Raw genomic sequence first — 26,668 nt, 5'->3', positions numbered from 1 at the left:
GCCATGGGTGGGGCCTGTGTGAGCAGGCCTCGGGGTGAGTTCCGGGTGGGAGGAGGTGCAGGGAGCGGGCGACATGGGTGACTTGGCCCTGAAGACGGGGCTTATCGTGGACAGACTTTTCGAAGAGGAGGAGGAAGAAGATTCCTTGGATGTCGACAGTGGCGGAAGCCCAGGTACGGCGCCCAAATCCCTTCTAGGCCTCAGGAGTCATCTCCAAATCTCCCTCCAGGTACTAGCCCCAGGGAGCGTTTCCAAATCTCCCCTTTCCCTGGGAGCATTTCTGAAGCTTGCCACCACGTTTCCAAATTACCCCTTCCCCTTCCTTACTCTGGGTGGACAAAGTTAAAAATCACACAACACCAGGTTATAGTCCAACAGGTTTAATTGGAAGCACACTAGCTTTCGGAGCGACGCTCCTTCATCCGGTGGTTGTGGAGGGCTCAATCCTAACACAGCATTTATAGCAAAAATTTACAGTGTGATGTAACTGAAATTATACATTGAAAAACTGATTGTTAAGCCTTTCATCTGTTAGAATACAGTGATAGTTTCACTTTCGTGTGTAAATCACAAAACGTTTTTTTTAAAAAGTTGCATTCTCGGGTTAGCTGTTAACAACGGTGATAGCTAGACAATATGTTGAAGGTTCTGGATCAGTGGTGCTGGAAGAGCACAGCAGTTCAGGCAGCATCCAACAAGCTCGTTGGATGCTGCCTGAACTGCTGTGCTCTTCCAGCACCACTGATCCAGAATCTGGTTTCCAGCATCTGCAGTCATTGTTTTTATGTGGAAGGTGTTAGCCCCCTGTGTTCTGTCTATGACCTGATGTTTAGATTGATTCTAATCTAAAAAGTGAGGTAATGGAGTTTTACATAAATTCATGCAGTTTTTGAGCTCAGTTCTACATGAATGTATGCAGTTTTTGAGCAAAGTGCAATGTAACTCTGCAAGTACAAATTCACCCCACAAAATATGTGTGCATGTAGGTCTTTGTCTGTCTGTGTGTGTGTGTGTCTGTCTGGGGTGGGGGTTGTGAGTGTGAGAAAGTGTGTAGTGAGTGCAGAGTGTCTTAAGTCTGAAGGGGTGCATGTGTGGGAGTGTGTGTGTGTCTATAAGGGTGTGTGTGGGTGTCTGTGTGTGTGTGTGTGTATGTGAGAGTGTGTGTGTGTGTAGTAATATCTGTGTGTGTGTGTGTAATGCAATGGTGATCACCTGCAATGTGACATGAACCAAAGCCCCGGTTGAGGCCCTCCCTATGGGTATCAAACTTAGCTATCAGCCTCTGCTCGGCCACTTTGCTCTGCTCCCTGTCCCGAAGCATTACTCTGGGTGGGTCTCAAAATCTCCAACCTGACTGAAAGAAAGTTGTGGGTTTGGAGAAACCAAATAGCAAAGTGCAGGTTCAGTCACTTTCCTGCCACATCTGTTTTGCCGCCATCACCACTGCCCCCACAAGGGGAGACAGTGACGTGCCTTTCCAACCACCCTCTGTGTGTTTTTAAAAAAAAACTCGGTTGAGATCTCAGGGAGGGTTACTGGACCTGAAACATTAACTCTGATTTCGCTCCGCTGATGCTAACCAGATCTGCTGAGCTTTACCAGCAACTTATGTTTTTGTGTCAGGGTTGAAACAGAAAATGCTGGAGAAACTGAGCAGATCTCACAAAGGAATCAAGAGTTAATGTTTTGAGACTGGTCACCCTTCTTCAGAACTTTATGCATCTATTTTATTCCCAGGTTTGATCTGGGATGCTTACCTCTTGCATCTATTATTTATACTTTTATGTGATTTGACGCAGTAAAACATATAACTGGAATTTTCTCCAAGGCTCAGTCAATGACAGCAGCACTGTTTTATGTTTATTTTTGGCAATTGAGACTGTACATGAAGGATATGGAAAACAGTGCCTGGAACTTTAAAGAGTTCCTATTTTGCGTTTTCCAATGACTGACACCCCTGTGAATTCTAGTTCTGGTCTAGGATGCACTTAGTTGAGATTTTTTTTAAAATGTGTTCATATTTGGGATATGGACATTGCTGGCTGGTCAGCATTTATTGCCTATCCCTAGTTGCCCTTGAATTGCCACCTTGAACTGCTGTAGGTTGACCCATAATGCCATTCGGGAGGGAATTTCAGCATTTTGACCGGCAACAGTAAATTTCCAAGTATATTTCCAAGTCAGGATGGTTGAGTGGCTTGGAGAGGAACTTGAAAGTGGTAGTGTTTGATGCCCTTGGCCTTTTAGATTGAAGAGTTTTTGCGTTTGGAAGGTGTGATCTGAGGACCTTTGATGAATTTCTGCATTGCATCTTGCATTTTGTACACCCTCCAGCTACTGAATGTCAGTGGTGGAAGGAGTGGATGCTTGTGGATGTAGCTGGCTGCTTTGTCCTGAATGATGTCAAGCTTCTTGAGTGTTGTTGGGGATGCACTCACTCAGCAAGTGGTGAGTATTCCATCACATTCCTGACATGTGCCTTGTAGATGATGAACAAACTTTGGGGAGTCAGGAAGTGTGATACGTGCCGCAGTATTCCTAGCCTCTGACCTGATCTTGTAGCCACTGTTTGTAGTGAGTCCGGTTGAGTTTGTGGTCAATGATAACCTTCAGAATGTTGATATGGGAGATTCAGTTATGGTAACACCATTGAATGTCAAGGAGCACTGGTTAGATTGTCTCTTATTGGTGATGGTCTTTGTCTGTGCTAATGTTACTTGCCACTTGTCAGCCCAAGCCTGGATATTGTCCAGGCCTTACTGGATATGGACATGGACTGTTCCAGTATCTGAGGAGTTGCGAATGGGCATCCAGGGAACAGGAGATTCGACGTTTCGGGCACAGGCCCTTCTTCAGGAATGAGCAGAGAGATATTGTCCAGGCCTTACTGGATATGGACATGGACTGTTCCAGTATCTGAGGAGTTGCGAATGGTGCTGAACATTGTGCAATCATCGGCAAATATCTGCACTTATGACTTTATGATAGAGGGAAGGTCATTGACTACCCTTAAGGGAAACTTATGACCACATTCGACAAAAGAAAGTTTAAAAATATCCAGTCTGACTGAAACAATTCATTAATTGGAATCCCATGTAAAGATCCCAACCCATTTGTGGGTTGGCTTTGTTTGGTTGTCTGGTGATTTGGAGATGTCAGACTATGGAAACCCAAACTGACTTACCCCTTTACAGGGAGAGAGTCTCACACTCCAGAAGTACAAGGGACTGGGAAGGTGAAATGGAAAGCATTAGAGTGCAAACGTTGAGCAGTTCCCCAGAGGTGTGACTGAGATGGTCATATATGGTGATGGAAACATTATCTTGGCTCACACTACTTAGCAAGAAAGACATCAGCTAGAGATCTTTGCATTCTCTTTAGCCACAGGAGAGGTCCCAGCCAATTCTGTTCCTTTGTTTTAGAAGGGCAACAGGAATAATCCAGGAAATTGTTGGCCTGTGAGCCTTACATCAGTGGTAGGGAAATTATTGGAGAAGATTCTTTGGGATAGGATTTGCTTGAATTTGGAGTAAAATTGACTTATTAAGGATAGCCAGCATAGCTTTGTGTGGGCAGGTCTTGTCTGACAAACTTGATTTTTTTTTTGAACAAGTGATAAAGATGATTGACATTGTCTATTTGGATTTTAGATTAGATTTTAGATTACATTACAGTGTGGAAACAGGCCCTTCGTCCCAACAAGTCCACACTGCCCCGCCGAAGCGCAACCCACCCATACCCCTGCATTTACCCCTTGCCTAACACTACGGGCAATTTAGCATGGCCAATTCACCTGACCTGCACATCTTTGGACTGTGGGAGGAAACCGGAGCACCCGGAGGAAACCCACACAGACACGGGGAGAATGTGCAAACTCCACACAGTCAGTCTCCTGAGGCGGGAATTGAACCCGGGTCTCTGGCGCTTTACTAAAGCATTTGACAAGGTCCCTCATTATAGTCTGGTCCAGAAGATTAAGTCAACGCGATCTACTTTGAATTGGCAAATTGAATGCAAAATTAGTTTAGTTATAGAAGACAGTGTAGTTGGAGAGGTGTTTTTCTAATTGGAGGTCTATGACTAGTGGTTTTTTTACAAGGATCAGTACTGGGACTTCTGTTGTTTGTAATATACATAAATGATTTGGATGAAAATGTAGGTGGTCTGACTATAAGTTTGCAGATGACAAAAATTGGAGTAATTGTGGAAAGTGAGAGACATTATCAAAAGATACAGCAGGATATAGATCATTTGGGAAGTGGGCGGAGAAGTGGCAGATGGAGTTTAATCTGGACAAGTGAAGTGTTGCATTTTTTTTGGACGTCAAATGCAAGAGGAAAGGATGCAGTAAATGGCAGGACCATTAGGAGTATTGATACAGAGGTATCTTGGGGTCCAAGTTCATAGCTCTCTGAAAATGGCAACACAAGTGGATAAGATGGTAAAGAGGCATGTGGCAGATTTGCCTTCATTAGTTGGGGCATTGAGTATAAAAGTTGGCAAGTCATGTTGCAACTGTATTTGTCTTTACTTAGACCACATCTGGAGTATTATACACAGTTCTGGTTGCCCCATTATAGGAATGATGTGGAGACTTTGGAGAGGGTTCACAAGAGGTTTACCAGGGTGTTGCCTGGTTTGGAGTATATTCGCTATAAGAAGAGAATTAGAATTAGAATCCCTACAGTGTGGAAATAGGCCCTTCGGCCCAACAAGGCCACACTGACCCTCTGAAGAGCAACCCTCTCAGACCCATTCTCCTACCCTATATTTACCTCTGACTAATGCACCTAACCTCCACATCTCTGAACACTATATTCAATTTAGCATTGCCAATCCAACTAACCTACACATCTTTGGATTGTGGGAGGAAACCGGAGCACCTGGAGGAAACGTTCTCCAGACACTGGGAGAATGTGTAAACTCCACACAGACAGTCACCCGAGGCTGAAATCAAACCCAGGTCCCTGGCGCTGTGAGACAGCAGTACTAACCGCTGAGCCACCATGCCACCCATAAGAGGTTGGACAAACTTGGATTGTTTTCGCTAGAGTGTCAGAGGCTGAGGGTTGACCTGATAGAAGTGTATAAAATTGAGAGGCATGGATGGGGTAGATAGTTGGTGACTTTTTCCCCAGAATGGAAATGTCAAATACTAGAGGGTGTAGGTTTAAGATGAGAGGGAAACATTTGAGAGATGTGCAAGGCAAGTTTTTTTATATAGGACACCGGTAGGTGCTTGGAATGTAATGCCAGGGGAGGTGGTAATGCACTATGTTAGCAATATTTAAGAGGCATTTAGACAGACACGTGAACAGGCATATGAATGATGTGCAGGCAGATGAGATTAGTTTAGAATGGCATCATGGTCAGCACAGACATGGTGGGCCAAACGGCCTGTTCCTGTGTTTTGCTGTTCTGTGTTGTAACTTGTACATGGTGGTGTTTATGCATCTGCTGCCATTATACTTCTCAGTAGTAGGGGTGGGTTTGGCAGGAGCTGTGGAGGGACTTTTAGTGAATTACTACCATGTTTCTTGTAGATGGGTATACACTGCTGCCACAATGCATCAGTGGTGAAACGAGTGATTGTTTTAAGATGGGATGGTTATCAAGAAGGATGCTTTGTCCTGCATATTCCTGAGCTTTTTGAGTATTGGAGCTGCACTCCTCCAGATAAGTGAGGTGTACTCCATCATGCTCCTGACACGTGCATTGTAGATGGGGAGTCAGGAGGTAAGATACTTACAGCAGTATTCCTAGCCTCTGACCTGCTCTTGTTGCCACAGTACATATGATTAGTTCAATTTCTGGTCAATGATATACCCTAGGATTTTGATAGTGAGGGATTCAATGATAGTAACGCCATTGAATGTCAAGTGATGATGGTTGGTTTCTTTCTAGTTGGAGATGGTCATTGCCTGGCGCATGTGTAGTGTGAATGTTGCTTGCCACTTGTCAACCCAAGCCTGGATATTGTCCAGATCTTGCTACATTTGGACAGGGCAATACCTGAGGAATTGTAAATAGTGCTGAACATTGTGCCTTCAATAAGCATCCCCACTTCTGACCTTATGATGGAGCGGAGGTCATTGAAACAGCTGAAGGTAGAGTCCAGGATTCTCCCTAAGGACTCCTGCAGAGGTGTCCTGGAGCTGAGATGACTGATCTCCAACAGCCACAACCATCTTCCTGTGTGTCAGATATGGCTCCAACCAATGGAGAGTTTTCCCTCTGATTCCAGTTTTGCTAGGGAGCCTTGATGCCATACTCAATCCAATGTAGTCTCAATGTCTCGGGCAGTCATTCTCACCTCTAGGTAAAATGTTTGGACCAAATGATGTTAGGGGCTAAATGGTCCTGGTTGAACTGAAACTGAGCATCAGTGAGCAGAATGTTCCTTTGTAAGTGCACTTGACAGCACTGTTGATCACTTTACTGATGTTAAAGTATCAGGTGGAGAGATAACTAGCCGACTTGGATTTGGCCTGAACAGTTTTTTCACATTGTAAAATTGATGCCAGTTTTGTATCTGTGCTGGACCAGTAGGGTAGGGTGCAGCTAGTTCAGGGCTATAGCTTGGTGTCAGAGCATGTGCCCTGGCTGAAACTGATCATTTTATAAAGGTTGGTTTTAACACATTCATGGGATGTGGGTATCACTAACTGGACCAGCATTTATTGCCCATCCTTAATTGCCAGAGGCCAGTTAAGAGTCGACCATATTGATGTGGATCAGCAGTAGAATAGAGGCCGGATCAGGTAAGAAAGGAAGTTACCTTTGCTAAAGGGCATCAGTGAACCAGACGAGTTGTTCCAACAATGGTTTTATGGTCATCAGTGCATTAGATTAGATTAGATTATATTACATTAGATTAGATTATATTACAATGTGGAAACAGGCCCTTTGGCCCAACAAGTCCACACCGACCCGCCGAAGCGAAACCCACCCATACCCCTACATTTACCCCTTACCTAACACTACGGGCAATTTGGTATGGCCAATTCACCTGACCAGCACATCTTTGGACTGTGGGAGGAAACCGGAGCACCCGGAGGAAACCCACGCAGACACGGGGAGACAAACTCCACACAGAGTCACCTGAGGCAGGAATTGAACCCGGGTCTCAGGCGCTGTGAGGCAGCAGTGCTAACCACTGTGCCACCGTGCCGCCCACAAATGCTCCTTAATTCTAGATTTTTAAGTTCTACCATCTGCAGGCAGGTCTCTGGTTATTAACCTAGCAGCAATATCAATGGGCCATCACCACATAGAAAGGAATGAGAAGAAATCGCGATGGATCACCCACTTAGTACTTCAGACTGAAAACTGCTGATGATGGGATATTTGTTGAGCCTTCTTCAGTGAGGAGTTAAATTATTCACCACCATTTACGACTGAATGTGACAGGACTGCAGATCCTAGATCTGATCCACTGGTTGTGTGATCATGTGGTTGTATCTGTTCTATGTGGCATCCACTGTTTGACGTGCAAGGAGTCCTGTGGCATAGGTTGCAATCAGATTGGCTCCTTATTTTTAGATATGCATACCTGAACTTCTCATTGAACCAGGGTTGAATCTATGGCTTGATGGTAATGGTAGACTGTGGCATATGCTCGGCCGTGAGGTTACAGATTGTGGTTCATTCTTTTGGAAGCTCAGATTTGAGGTGCTGAGTTAGTTTAGAGTTTTTTCCAATTATCACAGTGTTATTGTGAAGATGGGTTGGCGTCTCCACGAATGCAATGACTGCTTCTGTCAATAGCGTCACGATCTGATGTAGTAAATTTTTTTTTAGAATTAGAAACCCTACAGTATAGAAACTGGCCCTTCAGCCCAACAAGCCCACACCAACCCTCCAAAGAGTAACCCCCCCAAACCCATTATCCTACCCTATTACTCTACATTTTCCCTGACTAATGCACCTAACCTATACATCCCTGAACACTGTGGGCAATTTAGCATGGCCGATTCACCTAACCTGCACATCTTTGGACTGTGGGAGGAAATTGGAGCATCCGGAGGAAACCCATGTAGACACAGGGAGGATGTGCAAACTCCAAACCTGGATCCCTGCTGCTGTGAGGCAACAGTGCTAGCCACTGAGCCACTTGCCACCAGTAATGGCAGGTTGGTGAGAATGAGAGGTTGTGTAGGCTTTATGTTCTTGTAGTTCCCCTTAGCACCTGCCAGAGACCCAAGCCAGCAGCTTTGTCCTTCAGGGCTTGGCCAGCTCAGTCAGTAATACTGCTGCTGAGCTACTCTTAGTGGTGGACTTGGAAGCCAATGCCACCCTTAGTGCTTCCTCCAAGTGGTGCTCAGCATAGAGCAGAACTGAAACATCGGTCAACACGGGTGTGGTACGCGTGATCCACTGGAGATTTCCTTCAGAATTTCATGCTGCTCTGTTTCTTTTCACTCTGATAAATTACAGAAGTGAGGAGGATAATTTCATATAACATATTTTGTATTCCAGAGGATGAAGAAATTCTCAACATAGCTAGATGTCTACGGAAGCTTGGGGATGAGTACAATGAGATAATACAGTCACATATCAAGAATCTTAAACCAGAGTTAAATAACTTGGAGAAGGAACAGGTAAGGTCCCTTTAGAAACAGATGTGAAATCTTGGGCGATGCAATAATTGTTGCTGTTTTGCATCCTGATAGCAGCAGCCATTCTTACACTCATATCTCAGCAGAGGTGCTAGCTTGGTAGCAGGCTGCTGGCTGTACTGATTACCACTTCATCAGCAGCAACAAGGTGTTAATTCCACTTCCTATCGCTTTGAATCAGTCACACAGACGTTTTTTTTTACATAATACTGAGAGATCAGGCTGCAACCAATTATAAACTCACCATTGAGAGTTAGCAAATTATAAAGTTGCGGTAACCACCATAATAGTTAATACCACTTCACTCAATTGAGGAGAAAGAAACTGAGTGATTGTTAATCTGAAGGGGAGTTAGTGGCAGAGAATTGGAGCTGCAATTCCAGAGGAACTCCAGGGACAAGTCTTCAAAGAACACTTACGTTTCGATTAACACACTGCATTATGATTTAAGGTTCTTTAAAATTCCACAGTTCATAGATGTCAATTTAAAAAATTAATACATTTGGGATTTTCTCACCCGATTCCCACCATCTCTTCCCCACTCCCCCATAAACACTATACCGTATCCCCTCCCCCTCTCTGTATCCAAGGTAAACTTCCTGCGCTCGCTCGCTCTCTCTCAGTACCCTGTCCAACTCCCCACCCTCACGTACACTGTCCTGACCAACTCCGCACCCTCTCAGACTGTACCCATCACACACTCAGTCAATCATGTGTGTACACACACACACACACACACACACACATTCTTGTTATTCATCTATATTCTCACCCTTGCACAGACAGCCTCTCATCAGTGTCAGAGTTATTTTGGTACACAAACAGGCCATTCGACCCATTTGTTCCATCTTCAAGTTCATACTGGCTCTCTCCTTGATCTTCTTTCATCTCTTGATTCTCTCCTATCCCTACTCAAGCTTGAGCTAGTGCCTACCATCCTGCTCTGTCCAGTTTAATTGGCTTCCGCCATTTCCGAGTCATTAGTGCTCCACATCTGCCCGTTCTGCAGCCTGAAACATTGTTCCTAGCCTCTCTAAATACATGTAAAATAACTGAACCTTAAAAATAAATTGTGAAACATATTTAAGCAGGTACTAAGTGTAGTGTATTTGACACTTTATAGGAAATTCATGCCCATTGCTCCTTTGCTTCGTCATCAGAGACTTCAAAACTTAAAATTATAGACCAGACTTTGCAACCTGTCACATATGGTAAAGTTTCACCATATCGCTCTTATTAGGCTGGGTGGGCGAGAGGATAAAAGAAGGGATCTCTTCTGTTGTATTGTTACACAGAAGACATGAGGAAGAAGGTACACGGGTTTGTTTTAACGCTGAATAAGGGATTTTGGAACATTCGCCTGTTATGGACCAGGCCTGACCCCTCAAAACATTTTTAATCAGGTAGTCCAGACCGTAATTTTGCTATTTGTGTCAGGTAAGTGAACAGTGGATATTCCCAGAGTGAATTAGCTGGTTGGACCGCCGAATTTAATAGATACTGAATTTATTTACAAAATTAAGGAATGAAACACAATGAACCAAAAATAGAATACCCGAATAACTTATCCTATCTGAACCCAACAGGCTGTCATGACTTAATGATGCTGTTCCAAAATACTTGCAACAATCCCCATGAACAAACCCCTTAGCACAAAGTGTAAAAATGACACAAAAAGCTTACAGGTTATGAAGTAAGAAGGGCAGAAGGAGGAGGAGAGTGTCTCGTTTCAACTGTGACCCTGACCAACTCATCTAACCCCTGAACTGGACTGAACTGACCTGTACAGCTAGAGAGTTGGCCACGCCCCCTTGATTATATTAGCTTTTAAAAGTATTTGAAAGCTTTCTGCCTGAAGCATGATCTCTTGGTATAAACAAAAGGGCCCCAGTGAGCCATTCAAACTTCAGACATGATGGAACCTTGAGTCGTTCACAACCGCTCTGAAAAAAATCAGGACAACATAACCTTGTGAAAAGACCAGCTTTGTGACACATCTCCATTGGTAGGAATTTTCATCCACTGTTAAACTCTTCGCCCATACTGGTCACCAGTCAGCTCTAAGGTAGGTAGGCTGGTGCAAAGCCTCCCTGCCTCTTTGACCAAGGGTTTATACTTCATTTTGATGTGAAAGTATGGAATAATATGTCAGGAGTGCATGAAATAAATCTAGACTGTGTGATTAAATGAAACCAAGTTTACCTTTCAGAGCTGGAAGTGAAGTAGTGAGATAGTTGGTACCTTGGGTTTCATTTCCCAAAGTGCCTTAGATTTGAGACAGGTTCCATTAGACTGGAAAATGATGAATGTAGCTCTTTTTTTAAAAGAAGGCAGGGCAATGGCAAGGAGGAAGCTAAAGGTCAGTTATAGTAGAACATTAGAAGCTATTAATGATGATATAGGGCACTTAGGTAATTCAAGGTCATCAGGCAAATTAAGCAAGATTAATGTAAAAGGGAAATCACATTTAATCAATTTATTGGAGTCTTTTGAAGATGTAAATAAAGAAACCAGTGGATGTTTTGTACTTGGATTTCCAGACGGCATTTGATCAGGTCACATCCAAGGTTATTGCAGAAAATAAAATTATTGTAGGGACATATTAACATGAATAGAAGTCAGCTATCTCACAGGAAACAAAGTAGGCATAAATGGGTCTTTTATTTTTGATATAAATGACCTGGATGAATGGATTAATGGTAGACTTTTTTTTAACAACCTGTTCAGATATGTTATGACACACTTCTGGAGTAAGTGGGACTTGAATCCAGACCTCTTGGTCTAGATGGATTCACATGACCATTGTGTCGAGAGCCCTCAAAATCCAGGAACGTGAACTGCATGGAAACCCCATGAGTGTAACATGATTTGAACATTCTGATCTGAAGTCAGGCCAATAACTGTTGTGCCACAAGCCTACCCCAGGATTGATGGTCACCTTGAGAGAGAGTTGACAGGTGGTGGTATAACCTGAGGGTGACTATGCTTCAGGCAAAGGGAGAGGTTGAGAAAGAGAATTCTTTATGGTTACCTCAGCCAGTGCAGATTTTGAATCTCACTGTTGGCATCACTCTGCATCAGCTAACTGAGCTGTCCTTCCTTAAGGAAGGATGTAATCACTTCAGAGGCAGTTCAAAACAGGTTTCCCAGATTAATATCTGGAAACGGTGGGGTGTGTTGTGTCTTATCTAACAGCATGGATCACTGTTTGAAACTGATTATCCTATATTTTCAGTCAGATGAGAAATCTTTTCTCAGAGTTGAGATTCTTTAGAGTTCACTTGCTCCAAGGTTGGTGCAAAAAGAGTCTTTGAATATTTTTCAGGCAGAGATGGGTTCTTGAAAGGTGAAAGGTCATCGGGTAGATGGCCATATGGACTAATCAGATCAGTCATGATCTTCTGGAATGATGGAACAGACTGGAGGGCAGAGTGGCCTACTTCTCCTGGTTTGTATATTTGTATGACTAGGGTAGCTAGGTGAAGATCATCAAGAAATCACTCCAGGTATCTCTTGGATCCTGGATGGAATTTAACACGCGAAGATCTATTTGCTTTGATAACTTTTTTTTTCAATTGCTAGTGTTCCGTCCAGGGTGTGGAAGTGTTTTCTAACATGGTGAATAAGCTGTATAGCAATCCTGAAATGCAGAAATATCAACAGCTGGGTTTCGAGATGAACCTCCTGAGAATTACTGTCGCCCTGGGACTGGGGATTGTCAAGGAGGCACCTGGCCTGCTTCCTACCATCAAGAATGCCATGGTAAACTACATCAATTCAAAACTGCTGAACTGGGTTCAAGGTACAGGAGGATGGGTAAGTACATGTCCATCTCATGTTGGGGCATCACTTTTTCAAGGCAGTTTCTTTTGTAGGAAAGCAATTTCAACACCAGTGTATCCTCCTTCTGTATCTTTATCTTTATCAGAAAGCAGTTTGAAATGCACCTTTGGCTGAATTGTTCAAGTCCTGCTATTCTAATTTGAGCATCAGTGCTTTACTGAGTTAGGCTGGTATTAACAAAGGAGCAGGCCATTCAGCCTGTCAGACCCCTGTCAATTGGATTGTGGGTGATCCTCGACCTCAATGCTGCTTTCCCACACTATTTCCACGTCCCTTGCTGTCATTGTTTCCAGAAATAGACTGGATTCTGTCTTAAGGATGCTGAAAAACAGAACTTTGATATGTCTCTAGGGAGAGAATTCCACAGATTCACCAATTCTGAGTGAAAGAATACTTCCTTGTCCCAGTCTGACATGGGCTACCCCTTATCCTGAGATTATGTCTCCTTGTTCTAGAGTCACCAGCCAGGGAAACCGCTTCTCTACGTCCACTCTTCTTACACTAAGAACTTAGTCAGCTATCGTTCTTCTAAACTCTAGGGAATATAGACTTAGTTTCCTCAACCCCTCGCCACCAAATAAATTAATCTGGAGAACCTTCTTGTATTAAATACTCTAGGTAAAGGTCGAGTAAAGAGAGACAAAATAACTACAAGGGCAAACTAGCAACAAATATATAAACTGACAATAAGAGCTTATTTAAACATATAAAAATGAAAAGAGGTCAAAGTGAACATAGGCCGGTTAGAAATGAATCTAGGGAGATGGTTATGGGGAACAAGGAAATGGCAGAAGAGTTAGAGATATTTTGCATTAGTTTCTATGGTGGGAGATACTTCAAACATCCCATTAACACCAAACAAAATGGAAGCAGAATTAAGTATCATCCTAAAGAGGTAGTTTTACACAAACTAACGGTGCTAAAGGCAGATAAGTAACCTGGCCCTGATGAATGACTTTTGCCTGAAACGTCGGTTTTCCTGCTCCTCGGAAGCTGCCTGACCTGCTGTGCTTTTCCAGCACCACTCTAATCTAGACTCTAATCTTCAGCATTTGCAGTACTCACCTTCATCCTGATGGCTTGAACCTGAGGATCCTAAAAGAGACAGCTACAGAGATAGTGTATGCATTGCTTGTAATCTCCCAAAAATCCTTGGATTATGGCAAATCACCAGAGGATTGGGAAACTGCCAATGTGACACCGCAAGAGGTGGGAGGCAAAAAGTGGGTAACCAAAGGCTGATTACTCTAACATCTATTGTTGGAAAAATAATGAAGGAAGTAACAGAATGCTTGTTTGTAAAATTATAATCAAGCAGAGTCAGCATGGCTTCATGAAAGAGAAATTATGGCTGACTGATAGTTTTTCAAGGATAGTGGATCTTTATCGCTATCTTCAGCCTGTCAGACCCCTGTGGATAGAGGGTAAATGTGTTATGTTCCAGAAGTCATTTTACAAGATTCTTCACAAAAGGTTGTCATAAGAACCCACAATATTGGAGGTATTGTATTGGCATAGATAGAATTGGCACATGGGCAGGAAACAGTGAATGGGGATTGGGGGGGAAGGGAGGGAGCGAGGTTCTTTAGTGACCAGTGGGGTTCCATAAGGATCAGTGCTGGGACAGCAACCATTCACAATATATGTTAATGATTTGGAGAAAGGAAGTGCATGTACTGTAGCCAAATTTTCAGCCAACACAAAAATAGGTGGAAAGGCAAATTATGAGAGGGATTCAAACACTTTACAGCAGGATACTAATTGATTAAGTCAGTGGTCAAAAAGTTGGCAAATGGAATATATAATTGGAAGGGGGACCAATAGAGCAATACTATTTAAATGGAAAAAAGCTGCAGAAAGCTGCCACACAAAGGGGCTGGGAGGACTTGTGCACAAAACACAAAAGTGCAGCAGGTAATCAGGAAGATGAATGGAATGTTGAGAAATGGATTTTCAAGGAGTAGGTAAGTCTTACTGCAACGGTACAAGGTCCTGGTGAAACCATATCTGGAATACTGACAGCATTTTTGGTCTCCTTATTTAAGATGTTTCCTTAAAGGGGCAGTTCAGAGAAAAGTCTGAGGTGGTCCCTGGTATGGAGGGATTGTCTTATGAGCAAAGGCTAAACAGGGATTCGACTTGAGTTTAGAAGAATGAGAGGTAATCTCATTGAAACATATCAGGTTCTTAAGGAGCTTGACATGGGTAAGTGCTGAAAGGATGTTTCCCTTCATGCGAGAGTCTAGGAGCAGAGGGCATAGTCTCAGAATCGAGGAGCACCAATTTAAGACTAAGATGAGGAGAAATTTCTTCTGAGGGTGGTGTCTGTGAAACTCCTTGCCACAGAAGGCAATGGAGAGGGGGGCCGAGTCCTTGCGTAAATTTCAGGCTGAGATAGATTCTTGATCAGGAGGTGAATCAAAGATTATGGGGAAATTATGGGGAAAATATAGGAAAGTGGGTGTGAGGAATGTAGTTTGAGATATGATCCTATTGATTAGCGTAGCAGGCTTATGGGGCCTTTATGGTCATTGGTATTTTGTATAATTACAGCAAGGCATCCTTTCTCCTGAACTCAATCCCCTATGGTGAAGGCCATCAAAACCATCAGCCTTTCTAAGTGTTTGCTGCACCTAAATGTAACTTTGTGACTCATTAGCAGCTACTTCCAGGTCATTTGGTCTCCTGCACTTCTCAACCTTTCACTGTTTAAAAAATATTTTGCTTGTCTGTTCTTATTTTCTGCCAAAGTGAATAACTTCACACCTATTCACATTATGTTCTGTCCCCACATGATCTAGTCCACTCACTTACCCTGTCCAAATCCTCTTGAATTCTCCTTGCATCCTCCTCGAAACATGCCTTGCCACCCAGTTTGGTGTCGTCAGCAATTTTGTATATATTACAATTGGGTCCCACATTTAAATCATTTATATCAATTGTTAATAGTAGTGGATGCTGAACTAATGCTTGTGATATCCCAACAGTAACACCTTCCATTCTGAGTGTTCCCATGCATGGCTGTTAACCAATTCTCAACCCGTTTTTATATTTCCCACAATTTTATTTACTAATGTTTTATGCAGAACCTTCACGATGCTGTCTGAAAATCCGAATACGCACCACCACTGGTTCCGCATTACCTACGCTACAAGTAATATCCTCGAAAGAGTCAAAGTTTGTCAAACATCAATTCTCATATTGACTGTAAAGTTTTACCATTCTTTTTCAAGTGTCCAGTTATGCCCTTCATAATAATATTCTCACATTCTCTCTCTTCCTCATTTTTTAAATAATTGGGTTATAAGTATTACTTTCTGGTCCACAGGAATCTTTCCAGAACTAACAGAATTTTTGAAGAATCCACTTTCTTTCTAGCCACCACCTTCAACTTCCTGGGATGAATCTCAGAGTCATACAGCACAGAAACACATGTTTCAGTCCAAATCATCCCAGCTGACCAGGCATTCCAATTTGACCGAGTCCCATTTGTCAACATTTGTCCCATATCCCTCTAAATATAGTCTATTTTCTCTCCCTACAGTACAAACCTCCAACCCTGACAACATCCTCATAAATCTTTTCTGCATTCTCTCAAGTTTAACAACGTCTTTCCTATTGAAGAGTGACCAGAATTGTACACAATATTCTAAAAGTGGCCTCACCAATGTCCTGTATAGCCGCAACGTGACATCCCAACTTGTATACTTAATGTCTTCACTACCCTGTCTACCTGCAACTCCACTTTCAACAAACTGTGCATCTGTACCCCTAGGTCCCTTTGTTCAGCAGCACTCCCCAGGGTCCTACCATTAACTGTATAAGACTTCCCTGATTTGCCTTATCAAAATGCAACACCACACATTTATCTAAATTAAACCCCATTTGCCACTACCTGTTCCATTGGCCCATCTGATCAAGGTCCCATTGTACTCTGAGGTAGTATTCACTGTCCATTTTACCACCAATGTTGGTATCATCTGCAAACTTGCTAACCATACCCCATATAGTCACAACCAAATCATTTATATAAATGACGAAAAGCAGTAAACCCAGCACCGATCCTTGTGGTTCACCACTGATCACCAGGCCTCCAGTCCAAAAAGCAATCCTCTTATCCAACTGGCTGTCTCCTTGCTGGTCCAGGGGGTGTTTCAACTTTCTATCTGGTTGACATTTCAAGTTTGCTTTACTAATACTAATTTCTTCCACTTCATAGGTCTTTTGGTTACCCCCCCCCCCCCCAGTATTTCTAGATTTTCTTTATCATCTTACATGAAGACAAGTGCAAATTTAGTTTGTTTCTCTGCCATTTCCTTGCTCTTCACTATAAATTCACATGACCCCCATTTGGGTAGGACTGTAAAAGCTTTTTATATATCTTGCTCGATGGCATTCATTTTCTCTTTTCCCATTTCAGTTTATTGGTATTCCTTTGGACTCTAAATTGCTTCCAGTCCTCAGGGTTATCACTCTTTCTGGCATCCTTACAATCTGCTTTCTTTGATCAAATACAATCTTTCATTTCTTTCAATAATTTCAGTTGATTTGCCTTTCCTTTTGGGTGTTTGTGCTTTAGAGAAATGTAAATCTGTTTTAGACCATGTTGTATCTCTTTAAATTGCAACCATTGCCTCCTATCAAATAGATGTTATATTTTCCAAGTCCACCCTTGTCAACTTGTTTCTCTTACCATCATAATTTTCTTTCTTCAAACCTAGGACTGATATGTTTCCCAAAGGCTCTTTTACGACAGTGTTTGTGATTAGCTTCTCATTAGTCAACACTAATTTCAAAACAACCCAACCACTAATTAGCGTAGCCTTCTGCTCCACAAACCACATTGTGCACATTCCAGGACAGGTGGATAAATTTCTAGTATCTGATCTAATGTATCCGAGGACATTGTGGGAAGTTAGGGAGGATATTGCAGGGCTCATTGCAGAAATATTTGTATCATCTGTAACTACAGGTGAGGTGCTGGATGACTGGAGAATGGCTAATGTTGTGCTTTTGTTTAATAAGGGATGTAAGAGAAGCTTGGGAACTATGCACCGGTGAGTCTGACTTCAGTTGTGGATAAGTTGTTGGTGATTCTGAAAGATAGGATTTATATGCATTTGGAGAGGCAAGGAATGATTGGGGATAACCAGCATGGTTTTGTGGAAGGGAAATTGTCTTACAAACGTGATTGTTTTTTGAGGAAGTAACCAAGAAGATTGATGACACAGCAGTAGACATTGTTTGTTTGGACTGGAGTACAGCTCGTGATAAGGTTTCGCATGGTAGTCTAATTAGTAAAGTTACATCACATGGGGTTCAAGTGAGCTTGCCAATTGGATACAAAATTGGCTAAACTGCAGAAGACAGAGTGACGGTGAAAGACGTCTTTTAGGTCTTCCAAAAAAAGCATAGGAGGAGAAAGTGAGGACTGCAGATACTGGAGATCAGTCGAGTGGGGTGCTAGAAAAGCACATCAGGTCAGGCAGCATCTGAGGAGCAGGCGAATCGACTTATCAAGCATAAGCCCTTCATGAGTGATTACTAACAGTAGTGTTCCATAGGGATTGCTGGGTCCACTTTTGTTATTTATATCAATGATTAGGTGCAAATATAGAAGGCATGGTTGGTATGTTTGTGGAAGATACCAAATTTGTTGGTACAGTAGACAGGGAAGAAGGTTATCTAATATACAGTAGTCCTGATGAAAAGTTGCAGCCTGAAACGTCAACTCCCCTTTTCTGTTCCTTGAGTTGCTGTGCTTCTTCCAGTTCCACTCTTTATCCTAATGTTACAAAGACATCTTAATCAACTGGGTCAATGGGCTGAGGAGTGGTAGATTTTAATTTGGATAAATGTGAGGTATTACATTTTGATAAAATTAGGGCCTTGGGCAGTATTGTAGAACAGAGACCCAGAGGTTCAGGTACATAATGCTTTGAAGTTTCCATCGCATGTCGACAGGATGATTACAAAGTGTTCAGCACACTGCTTCATTGCTCAGATCTTTGAGTATAGCAGTTGGGATGTTGAGGACATTGGTGAGGTCTCTTCTGGAGTACTGTGTGCAGTTCTGGTCACCCTGTTATAGGAAGGATATTATTAAGCTGGAGACGGTTAGAAGAAATTTACCAAGATGTTTCTGGGAATGGAAGGTTTGAATTATGAGGAGAGGCTGGATAAGCTGGGACGACTTTTCACTGGGACAGAGGTTAAGGGATAAAATCATGAGGGGTTACAGATAAGGCGGTTATCTTTTTTCCTTTGGTCAGGGTGTTTAAGGTGGGAGGAGAAAGATTTTAAAAAAGAGGGGCAATTTTTTAAGAATGGTTGGTGTGTGGAGTGAACTGCCAGAGGAAATGGTGGATATGGGTACAGTTACATTTTTTTAAAAGCTGTTTAGATAACTAAATAAGTGTTTGGAGGGCGATGGGCCAAGCTCAGGCAGGTGGGACTAATTTAATTTTGGATTACAGACTGCATGGAATGGTTGAAGGGTTTGTTTCATGCTGTATAACTCTAGGGCTTTAGTGAAAAAGTGGGACAGTGTCATCAGTTTTAAAACAGGGCTACAGGTAACAGTGGATTTGTTCTAGAGGGCAACAGTAGGATTAGTTTATTGATACGATGGATTTTTGATTGTTCCACTCTCACCATTGCCCTGTATCAAACTAAAACTAACCACATTGTCCCACACTGTCCCCACAGCCTTGTATCAATGTGGTTAGTTTCAAATTGATGTAGGGCAAAGAAAAGAGAGTAAAACATTGGGATTGGTTTTTAGATTTATACAGAGCTATGTTTTGTGGTCCCATATGCTGTAAGTTCCTAGTTAAGATTTTATAAATGTAACATGATTTGCAAAACAAGCAGTGAACAATAAACTAGCTCTAGGCATTGTAGTTGCTATCTGATTCACACTGGAATATCTCCCTGAAGAGCTGAAATGTTCCCTGGGTGTTGGTGAAGAAGTTGGGAGATAAAGGCTTTGGGACACATGGAATGGTTAAGAGTAACATGTGAAGACAGGGAGGCTGCAGTATTCTGGAGTGCCACTTTTTCTGCTTTCTGCCTTGCCAAAACTGGTCAGCAGTCTGATTAGCAAAAGCATTTCTGATTCTCACAAAACTAAGTCTCTACTTGCAGCCAAATAACTGACTGACATGTAGAAATGTTTTGTCTAACTTCTGCACTTAGAGAGAAATGGGGCTGAATCGCATAGAAACAGACTGGGGACTATTCAAGCTTAATCTCTTTTGTGTTGTATTCATGATTAGTTTATTTTTTGATATTTTCTTTTTAGGAAAATGCCTGTGTGCAATGATATAATGGATGATCGCAGTGGGTGATGGAAAGTCCGAAACTGATGAAAATATACATTAAAATACATTCCAAATACAATTTGACATCAAGGTGAAGAACATTCTACGTTCCAACTGCCACTCTCCATTTCCTGTAGTTTCAGTATCCCCCGAGAGTAAGATGGTTACCAAGCAATGTAACAACCACTGCCTCCTCCAAGGCCTTTGCTTGGGTGTGGGGCCAGGTTGACCACTGAGAGATTGTTGAGATATATTTGAGATGATGCTGTCTTTCCTTGCTGTGGGTCCATGAAAACTATAAAAGGAAATGGAGTTAGCCCAGGAGTGAAAGTCATAGAAAGCCAAAAGCTGCAGCCACTAAAAGTAAGGAATAAGTGGCTTGTGGAATGAGAGCAATAATATGTGGAATAACTACTTTTTAGCTTTATTCACATGGAACCACTGAAGGAAATGCCTCTGTATATTTAGTGTTCAGAAAGTTAACTGGTCAATGATAAAGAATAGGTTTAGTTTGCTCTCAAATTTCTCAAAATAACTGATGAAATTGTGTATTTTGCAAACCAGATTAGTGGATTGTAAATATGGCAGATGTTCTTTGTGGTAAGAATTAGTCATCAGACTTCTGATTCCTCCACGCAGCAGATGTTGGAAAATCTGACGACTGATTTGGTTTCAGCTTATCAAACAAAACAGTGTCAAAGTCAGACCTTTTTCTTGTTTTGAATATTGTGGTGAAAAGTTCATGGCTGGCCACCAAGTGTGAGCAATGATGGAATTAAAATACCAAGCTTTTAGTTTTTATAAAACTAATTCGAAGAAACCCATCTCGCTTGCCACGTTAGTCAAAACAGTGCCACCATCTTGGAAAGGTGGTGGTGGCGACGACGACAGTGGTCACCTGTGGAGAATTTAACATTAATATTACAGCTATCAATCCAAGTTCCAGTATACATCAAGAAAGTGCCTTGGCCTCCTCACAGAGGCTGCCTGGTTAAGAGATGGTTCAGCGTATGCGGCCTGGTGCTAGCTCAGCTTTCCAAGCACTGAGCTTTGACAATGTTCTTGTCCCACTTCCCACCCAGTGTTTTTTTTTATTCAGTGTAAAAATGAGAGGGGTTTTGTCTTGTTCTTAGTTGAAACTATGCAGTATTAATGGACCTCCTGCACAATAGAAGACTGTAATCAGGCTGGAACTTTTGTCTGGAATGAGAATCAAGAATGTGAAAGATTAAAATGCTATTTTAAAGATTGTGCAGATGGAAACTCTGATGTCAGTAATAAAATATTGGATTGTTACTTGTCATGGTGTCAATTATTTAAATACCGGAAGTTTTTTTTCAAATTCTAATCATTTTCACCGTTAATGTATAAAATTCTAGTTTAAAGTTGTGGTTAGAAAGTGAAACTTACTAAACAGCATCAAAGGGGAAGCTAGATAAGCACACATTAAGAAATGAATAGAAAGCAAGGCTGCTACATTCAGATAAAAGCAGCTTCTGTGTAGCACCAATACCAATCATGGACCATTTGGGCCAGTCAACTTTGTTGTACATTGTGTTTAATACAGAATTCTTACCATTAAATTTGTATCTTGCATTCAGCTGAGCATAGTTGGAAAAATTGTTTATTTCCTATCCCCTCATCTACTCCAGATTATTTCCAGAGGGGACTGAAGCTATTATATAGTTGAGAAATGCTGTGTACATTTGAATTGCATCACCCTCTGAGCTGTGTGTAGAATCAAGCTGTTCACGGAGATGAAATGTGGAGGGACAGCAAGCAAGTGGCTTCATAGTTTGAAAGGTGCTGTCACAGTGACCAGAGAATTGGAGCATGTCAAGGGGAAAAAAAATGAAAACAATGTTATTTTTAATATTCAAGTCTTCCAATATGAACCAGTCCTTCTCTGATATAAGCTGCTGTAAGGGTTTTTATTGAATTAGTGACTCATAGACACTCTCCTATTAGTTCACTTTATCATTTCATAACAAAGTCACTTTCAATGAAACACAGTGCTAGAAAGACCCATTCAGGACAGTTCTCACCATAGCTCAGTCAGTACCACAGTTAAAAACAATGCTTCCAAGTCAGTGCTGATGCTACATTTAAATCTGGCTCTGGCAGTCTTCACTGGCATTTTTCCACCAATATTGAAAGTTGAGGTGAATTGACTGCAGTACGTTAAGAGTTCTGGTCTTCACTTCTCTGTTACCAAGATATGAGATGTACTTGTATCAAAATGCTTAATGTTAAAATCCTTCAAAGTTCAGCTTGGCTAATAACAGGATGAGGTATGGTCATACCTGTATAAACAACTTATTCCTGTCCACACTGCTCACCATAACTTCAGTGGGCATTGACATAACATATAAACCAAAACAAATTCTTACATCAATCTGTGGTTTTCAAGTTTCTGAAATGTCTACTTCATTTAATCCAGGTTCCTAGCTGCACAGCTTCAACTGTTTTTGTGCAAATTGTTGCTCGTTTCTAAAAGTTTTACAGTTGGTTCCATATATTGCACTCTTAAGTAGTAAAAAACAAGACACACCACAGCTGAAGGCATAGATGAAGCAATGCTGAAACTCTCCAGTTTTGTTTTAGGCTCCATTCCAGTCTGCACCTCTCGCTATTGGGCTGTTCCTCATTTCTCACGTAGCACACACACTCCAGCATCACAGCGTTGGGTTCCCATAGAAGTTACCACGTCCCAGCTGTCAATGATGGGGTCATAATACTCAATGCTGCTCAGCAATGAATTCCCATCGTATCTGTCAAGAATAAACCAGAGAACCTGAGCAATCCACTTCTAATCATAGAACTTCTGTCAAAGGAAACTAATCTTAATGCTGGAATCCTTGAGAATGAGGTTAGCTGTGACTGATAATTGGGTAGCTATTTGGTGGAGAACCATGATAAGAACCTGTCCTGACAGACTGCGATGCTGATGCCTTGGAATGGCAGCATACATCACCAGCAAATATAGTACCTCACTTCACAGCAGTCTCACTGAAACAGCAGCAAGTCAAAGGAAATAGTAGAAGGCATAACTAAAAGCTTACTCAAAAAGGAGCAACAGGATTTGGTGCAGGATAGGATATGAACAGAGGTAGCTTGTATGATCTGAAGTTTATGGAGAGCCTAGGACCAGAGGGCATAATCTCAGAATAAGGCGTTGTACGTTTAGAATCATCACCTGCCTCATTTTTTTTTTTAAGGTTCCATTCCCTCCAGTACAGAAACAAACCCTTCGGCCCAACAAGTCCACACCAACCCTCCGAAGAGTAACCCACCCAGACCCATTCTCCATATTTACCCCTGACTAATGCACCTAACACTATGGGCAATTCAGCATGATCAATTCACCTGAACTGCACATCTTTGGATTGTGGAAGGAAACCGGAGCACCCGGAGGAAGCCCACGCAGACACTGGAAGAATGTGCCTGTGTGGAGTTTGCAGTCACCAGAGGCTGGGATTGAACACGGGTCCTTGGTTCTGTGAGGCAGCAGTGCTAACCACTGAGCCACCGTGCCACCTTGTTTTATGGAATTCTTTGCCACAGAGGACCGTTGAGGCTGGGTCCTTCAGTCGATTCAAGATTGAGGCAGTTTGATTTATGAGGCTTATGTGAAAAAGACACCGAAGTGAATCTGAAGATTATTTAATCAGCCATAATTACATTGGATGGCATAGTTCTGCTTGAACTAGTCTTACATGATGGTAGGGTCTTGGGTAGTGTTGCAGAATAGAGATACCTAAGGGTGTAGGTACATAATTCACTGACGTTTTCATCACATATAGAAAGGGTGGTTAAAAAGGCATCTGGCACGCTAGCCTTCATTGCTCAGTCCTTTGAGTACAGGAGTTGGGAACTCATGTTAAGGTTGTGCAGGACAGTGGGTGAGGCCTCTTTTGGAATGCTGCGTCCAGTTCTGGTTATAGAAAGGATATTATCAAGCTGGAAAGAATTCGGAAGAAATTTACCAGATGTTGCTGGGTATGCAAGGTTTGAGTTATAAAGAAAGGCTGGATAGGCGGAGACATTTTTCACTGGAGCGTGGGAGGTTCAGAGGCAATCTAAGACATTTACAAAATAATGAGAGATATAGATGATCGAGTTAATAGTAGTTGTCTTTTTCTAGGATGGGGGTTTCAAGACTAGGGGACACATTTTTAAGGTGAGAGGAGAAAGATTTTAAAAAGACATGAGGCAAATTTTTTACATAGAGGGCGGTTCGCATTTGGAATGAACTTCCTGAGAAAGCGGTGGATGTGGGTACAATTACAATGTTTAAAAGATATTTGGATAGATACATAAGTAGGAAGGATTTGGAGGAATATGGGCCAGGAGCAGGCAAATGGGATTAGTTTAGTTTAGGATTATGGTTGGCATGGTCTGATTGGACCAAAGGGTCTGTTTCTGTGCTATATGATTATGACTAAGAGCTGACTTGGTTACAGATTTTCTGGAGTGTTTAACTAGCTATTCATAATATAGATTAATATTATGAATTACAGGCCACACAAAGCTGGGCGGGAGGGTGAACTGTGAGAAGGATGCAGAGATATTTCTGTGTGATTTGAACAAGTTGAGCAAGTAGGCAAATGCATGGCAGATGCAGTGTATTGTGGATAAATGTGAGGTTATCCCCTTTGGTAGTAAACAGGAAGGCAGATTATTATCTGAATGGCAAGGGACTGGGAAAAGGGGAGGTGCAATGAGACCTGGGTGTCCTTATATACCAGTCACTGAAAGTAAGCTCACGGGTGCAGCAGACAGTGAAGAAGGTTAATGGCATGTTGGACTTCCTAGCCAGAAGATTCAAGTACAGGAACAGCGATGTCTTGCTGCACTTGCACAGCTATTTAGTGAGGCCACACCCGGAATGTTTGCGCAGTTTTGGTCTCCCTATCTGAGGAAAGATGTTCTGGTTATGGAGGGAGTGCATTTATAAAGCATTTGCACATAGCAAAATGCCTCGGAGGGACTTGAGCTAAAGGAGAGAAGGTTAGAAGGACAGAAGTGCTTAATGGAGGAATCCCAGAATGAAAGGTCTAGACTGAAGCTAATGATATAACCATTAATGGTGGGAGGAAGTGGCCGAAAGATCAGGATTTGGGGAATGCAGATTCCTAGTGGATTGTGGAGCTGAAATGGTTGCAGAATTAGGGAGAGCCAAGTTTGCAGGGAAATTTAAACAGGACGATACAGTTACCAAAGGGGGCAAGAGACATGGGCATGGATAAATGGTCAGAAATAAATAGTCAAAAACAAATACCCATTAAGTATATGGACAGAAACTTAGACAGTGTGTCCTGATTCCAAGTTAATCAATGTTATTCAGGATATTAATTCAATATATAAAACACTCTGCAGGACAATCTGGCAGACTGATAAACAACACTGGAATTGCAACACCTTGGTTGCAATCTGACATACCCAGCAATGGCATATAACCTCCCGCGTAGTACAGCTGCTCCCACGTAACATCGAGGTGTTGTCATGTTCGTTATTGTTACCCAAGAATCTGTGCGGATGTTATAAGCTTCTACTGATGCAAGGTGGGCGGTTCCATCAAAGCCTCCGACCACATAAATATGGTCGTTCAGCAACGCCACCCCAGCTCCTAGGTGTCAGTAAAGAGAAGGTGTAAAATACAAATCAAACTCCTCCAAGTTCACTTCTGTTTTGTTCAACTGAAATAAGATTAGAGCAACTCCACTCCAAAGTGAAAACCTCAGCTCAGATTACTGGAAATCAGATACTGATGAAAAGACCATTGGCTCAAAACATAACTCAGTTCGATTTCACACACTGTCATGCAAAAGACAACACAAGTTTTAAACTGGAGAAAGGACAACTTAATTGGTCGAGATGTGATTTGAGAAAAATGAACTGGAAGCAGCCACTTGAAGGTAAATCGGTGTCGGAGTGGTGGGAGGGATTCGAGGAGGAAGCAGAGAAGATTCTGACCAAGGGAAAGCGACAACATATCCCATCCCCTCCATAAACACACCCTGGCTATCAAATTACGTACACAGTAGGAGAAGGCAGAAAAAAATATCACGAGCTCAAAGCAGCAGAAAGCCTGGAGGGGACTGTCAGGGTCACAGGGCAAGCAGAGGGATCATTGATTGTTTTTAAAAACTATACTTTCGTGTTTAAGTTTTAAACTAACTTTGCTGTGCAAGGGGAGAGTTGGGATGGACGGTGTAGAGGAGAGGAGGGGACAGGACGTATGGTGTAGAGGCAGGGAGAGGAGGGATGGGACGGGAGGAGAAAAAGAGGGAAGCAAGGGGGCAGAGGTAACAGCGGCTACTGCCAAGTTCAGTGTAGGCACCAACAGTCTGTGCGTGTGTATGTGTCTGCGTGTGCACACATGTGTCTGTGCACATGCCCCTGTGAGCGTGTTTGGTGTTGAGGTCATCGCTGCGCAGGTTCGGCTGTGCACGTTCCATGTGTCCTCTCTGGGCAATGCTGGCAAGCGGGCTCGGGACTGATGCTGGGAGCTCTCTGGCAGCATTCGGAGGGGTCACATTTCAGAGCACTGGAGCAGTCTCAAAGTTTGGGGGAAATTGCTGCAAAATGGCATTAACCTGGTCAGGGAAGAAGCTGGAGTACTGTAAACTAAAGAGTACAAATCTCACAACACTCAACAAGATTTCTGATCCTAATAACGTAGCAAAGCCTTAAACTTTACACATAGCCTCCCTATATGGAAAGGGTTGATAAGGACATTGATAGGAATGGCACATTTCACCGGTAAAGAAAAACTGGTTAGGCTGGAATTATACAATGGGAACAGGACAGTCAGATGGAATTGAGGTGTATAAAATTAGCAGGTACCATCACTGAATGGACAAGGAAGAGATGAATAAATGG

General features: G+C 42.4%; 2 protein-coding genes across 4 annotated transcripts in view; one reads left to right on the top strand and one right to left on the bottom strand.

Annotated features, from left to right (window-relative positions):
* On the top strand, positions 1 to 21,079 carry LOC122563326 (bcl-2-like protein 15). The gene is made up of 4 exons (XM_043717063.1): positions 1 to 173; positions 8,479 to 8,600; positions 12,201 to 12,434; positions 19,765 to 21,079. Exons 1-4 carry the CDS (start codon positions 74 to 76, stop codon positions 19,783 to 19,785), a joined length of 477 nt encoding a protein of 158 aa, XP_043572998.1. The 5' UTR covers positions 1 to 73; the 3' UTR covers positions 19,786 to 21,079.
* A 616-nt stretch (positions 21,080 to 21,695) lies between these two features.
* klhl12 (kelch-like family member 12) overlaps positions 21,696 to 26,668 on the bottom strand; it is a 54,425-nt gene continuing 49,452 nt past the window's right edge. For all 3 annotated transcript variants that reach the window (XM_043717059.1, XM_043717058.1, XM_043717060.1), the window contains 2 exons: positions 25,226 to 25,412; positions 21,696 to 22,554 (listed from right to left, as the gene is read on the bottom strand). In XM_043717059.1, the coding sequence (XP_043572994.1) occupies positions 22,428 to 22,554; positions 25,226 to 25,412 (314 nt within the window). In that variant the 3' untranslated portion in view covers positions 21,696 to 22,427. The remainder of the gene's footprint in view (positions 22,555 to 25,225; positions 25,413 to 26,668) is intronic.

Source organism: Chiloscyllium plagiosum, chromosome 26 (genome assembly GCF_004010195.1).
Source record: "Chiloscyllium plagiosum isolate BGI_BamShark_2017 chromosome 26, ASM401019v2, whole genome shotgun sequence".
Classification (NCBI taxonomy): domain Eukaryota; kingdom Metazoa; phylum Chordata; class Chondrichthyes; order Orectolobiformes; family Hemiscylliidae; genus Chiloscyllium; species Chiloscyllium plagiosum.
The sequence above is the reverse complement of the archived record's forward strand: the minus strand, read 5'-3'. Positions and strand labels throughout refer to the sequence as shown.

Excerpts from the sequence above, each read along its gene's own strand:
- LOC122563326 (XM_043717063.1), top strand. The coding sequence starts at position 74 with ATGGGTGACTTGGCCCTGAAGACGGGGCTTATCGTGGACAGACTTTTC. Across the intron at positions 174-8,478 it reads CGACAGTGGCGGAAGCCCAG|AGGATGAAGAAATTCTCAAC; the intron begins GTACGGCGCCCA and ends TTTGTATTCCAG. Across the intron at positions 8,601-12,200 it reads ATAACTTGGAGAAGGAACAG|TGTTCCGTCCAGGGTGTGGA; the intron begins GTAAGGTCCCTT and ends TTCAATTGCTAG.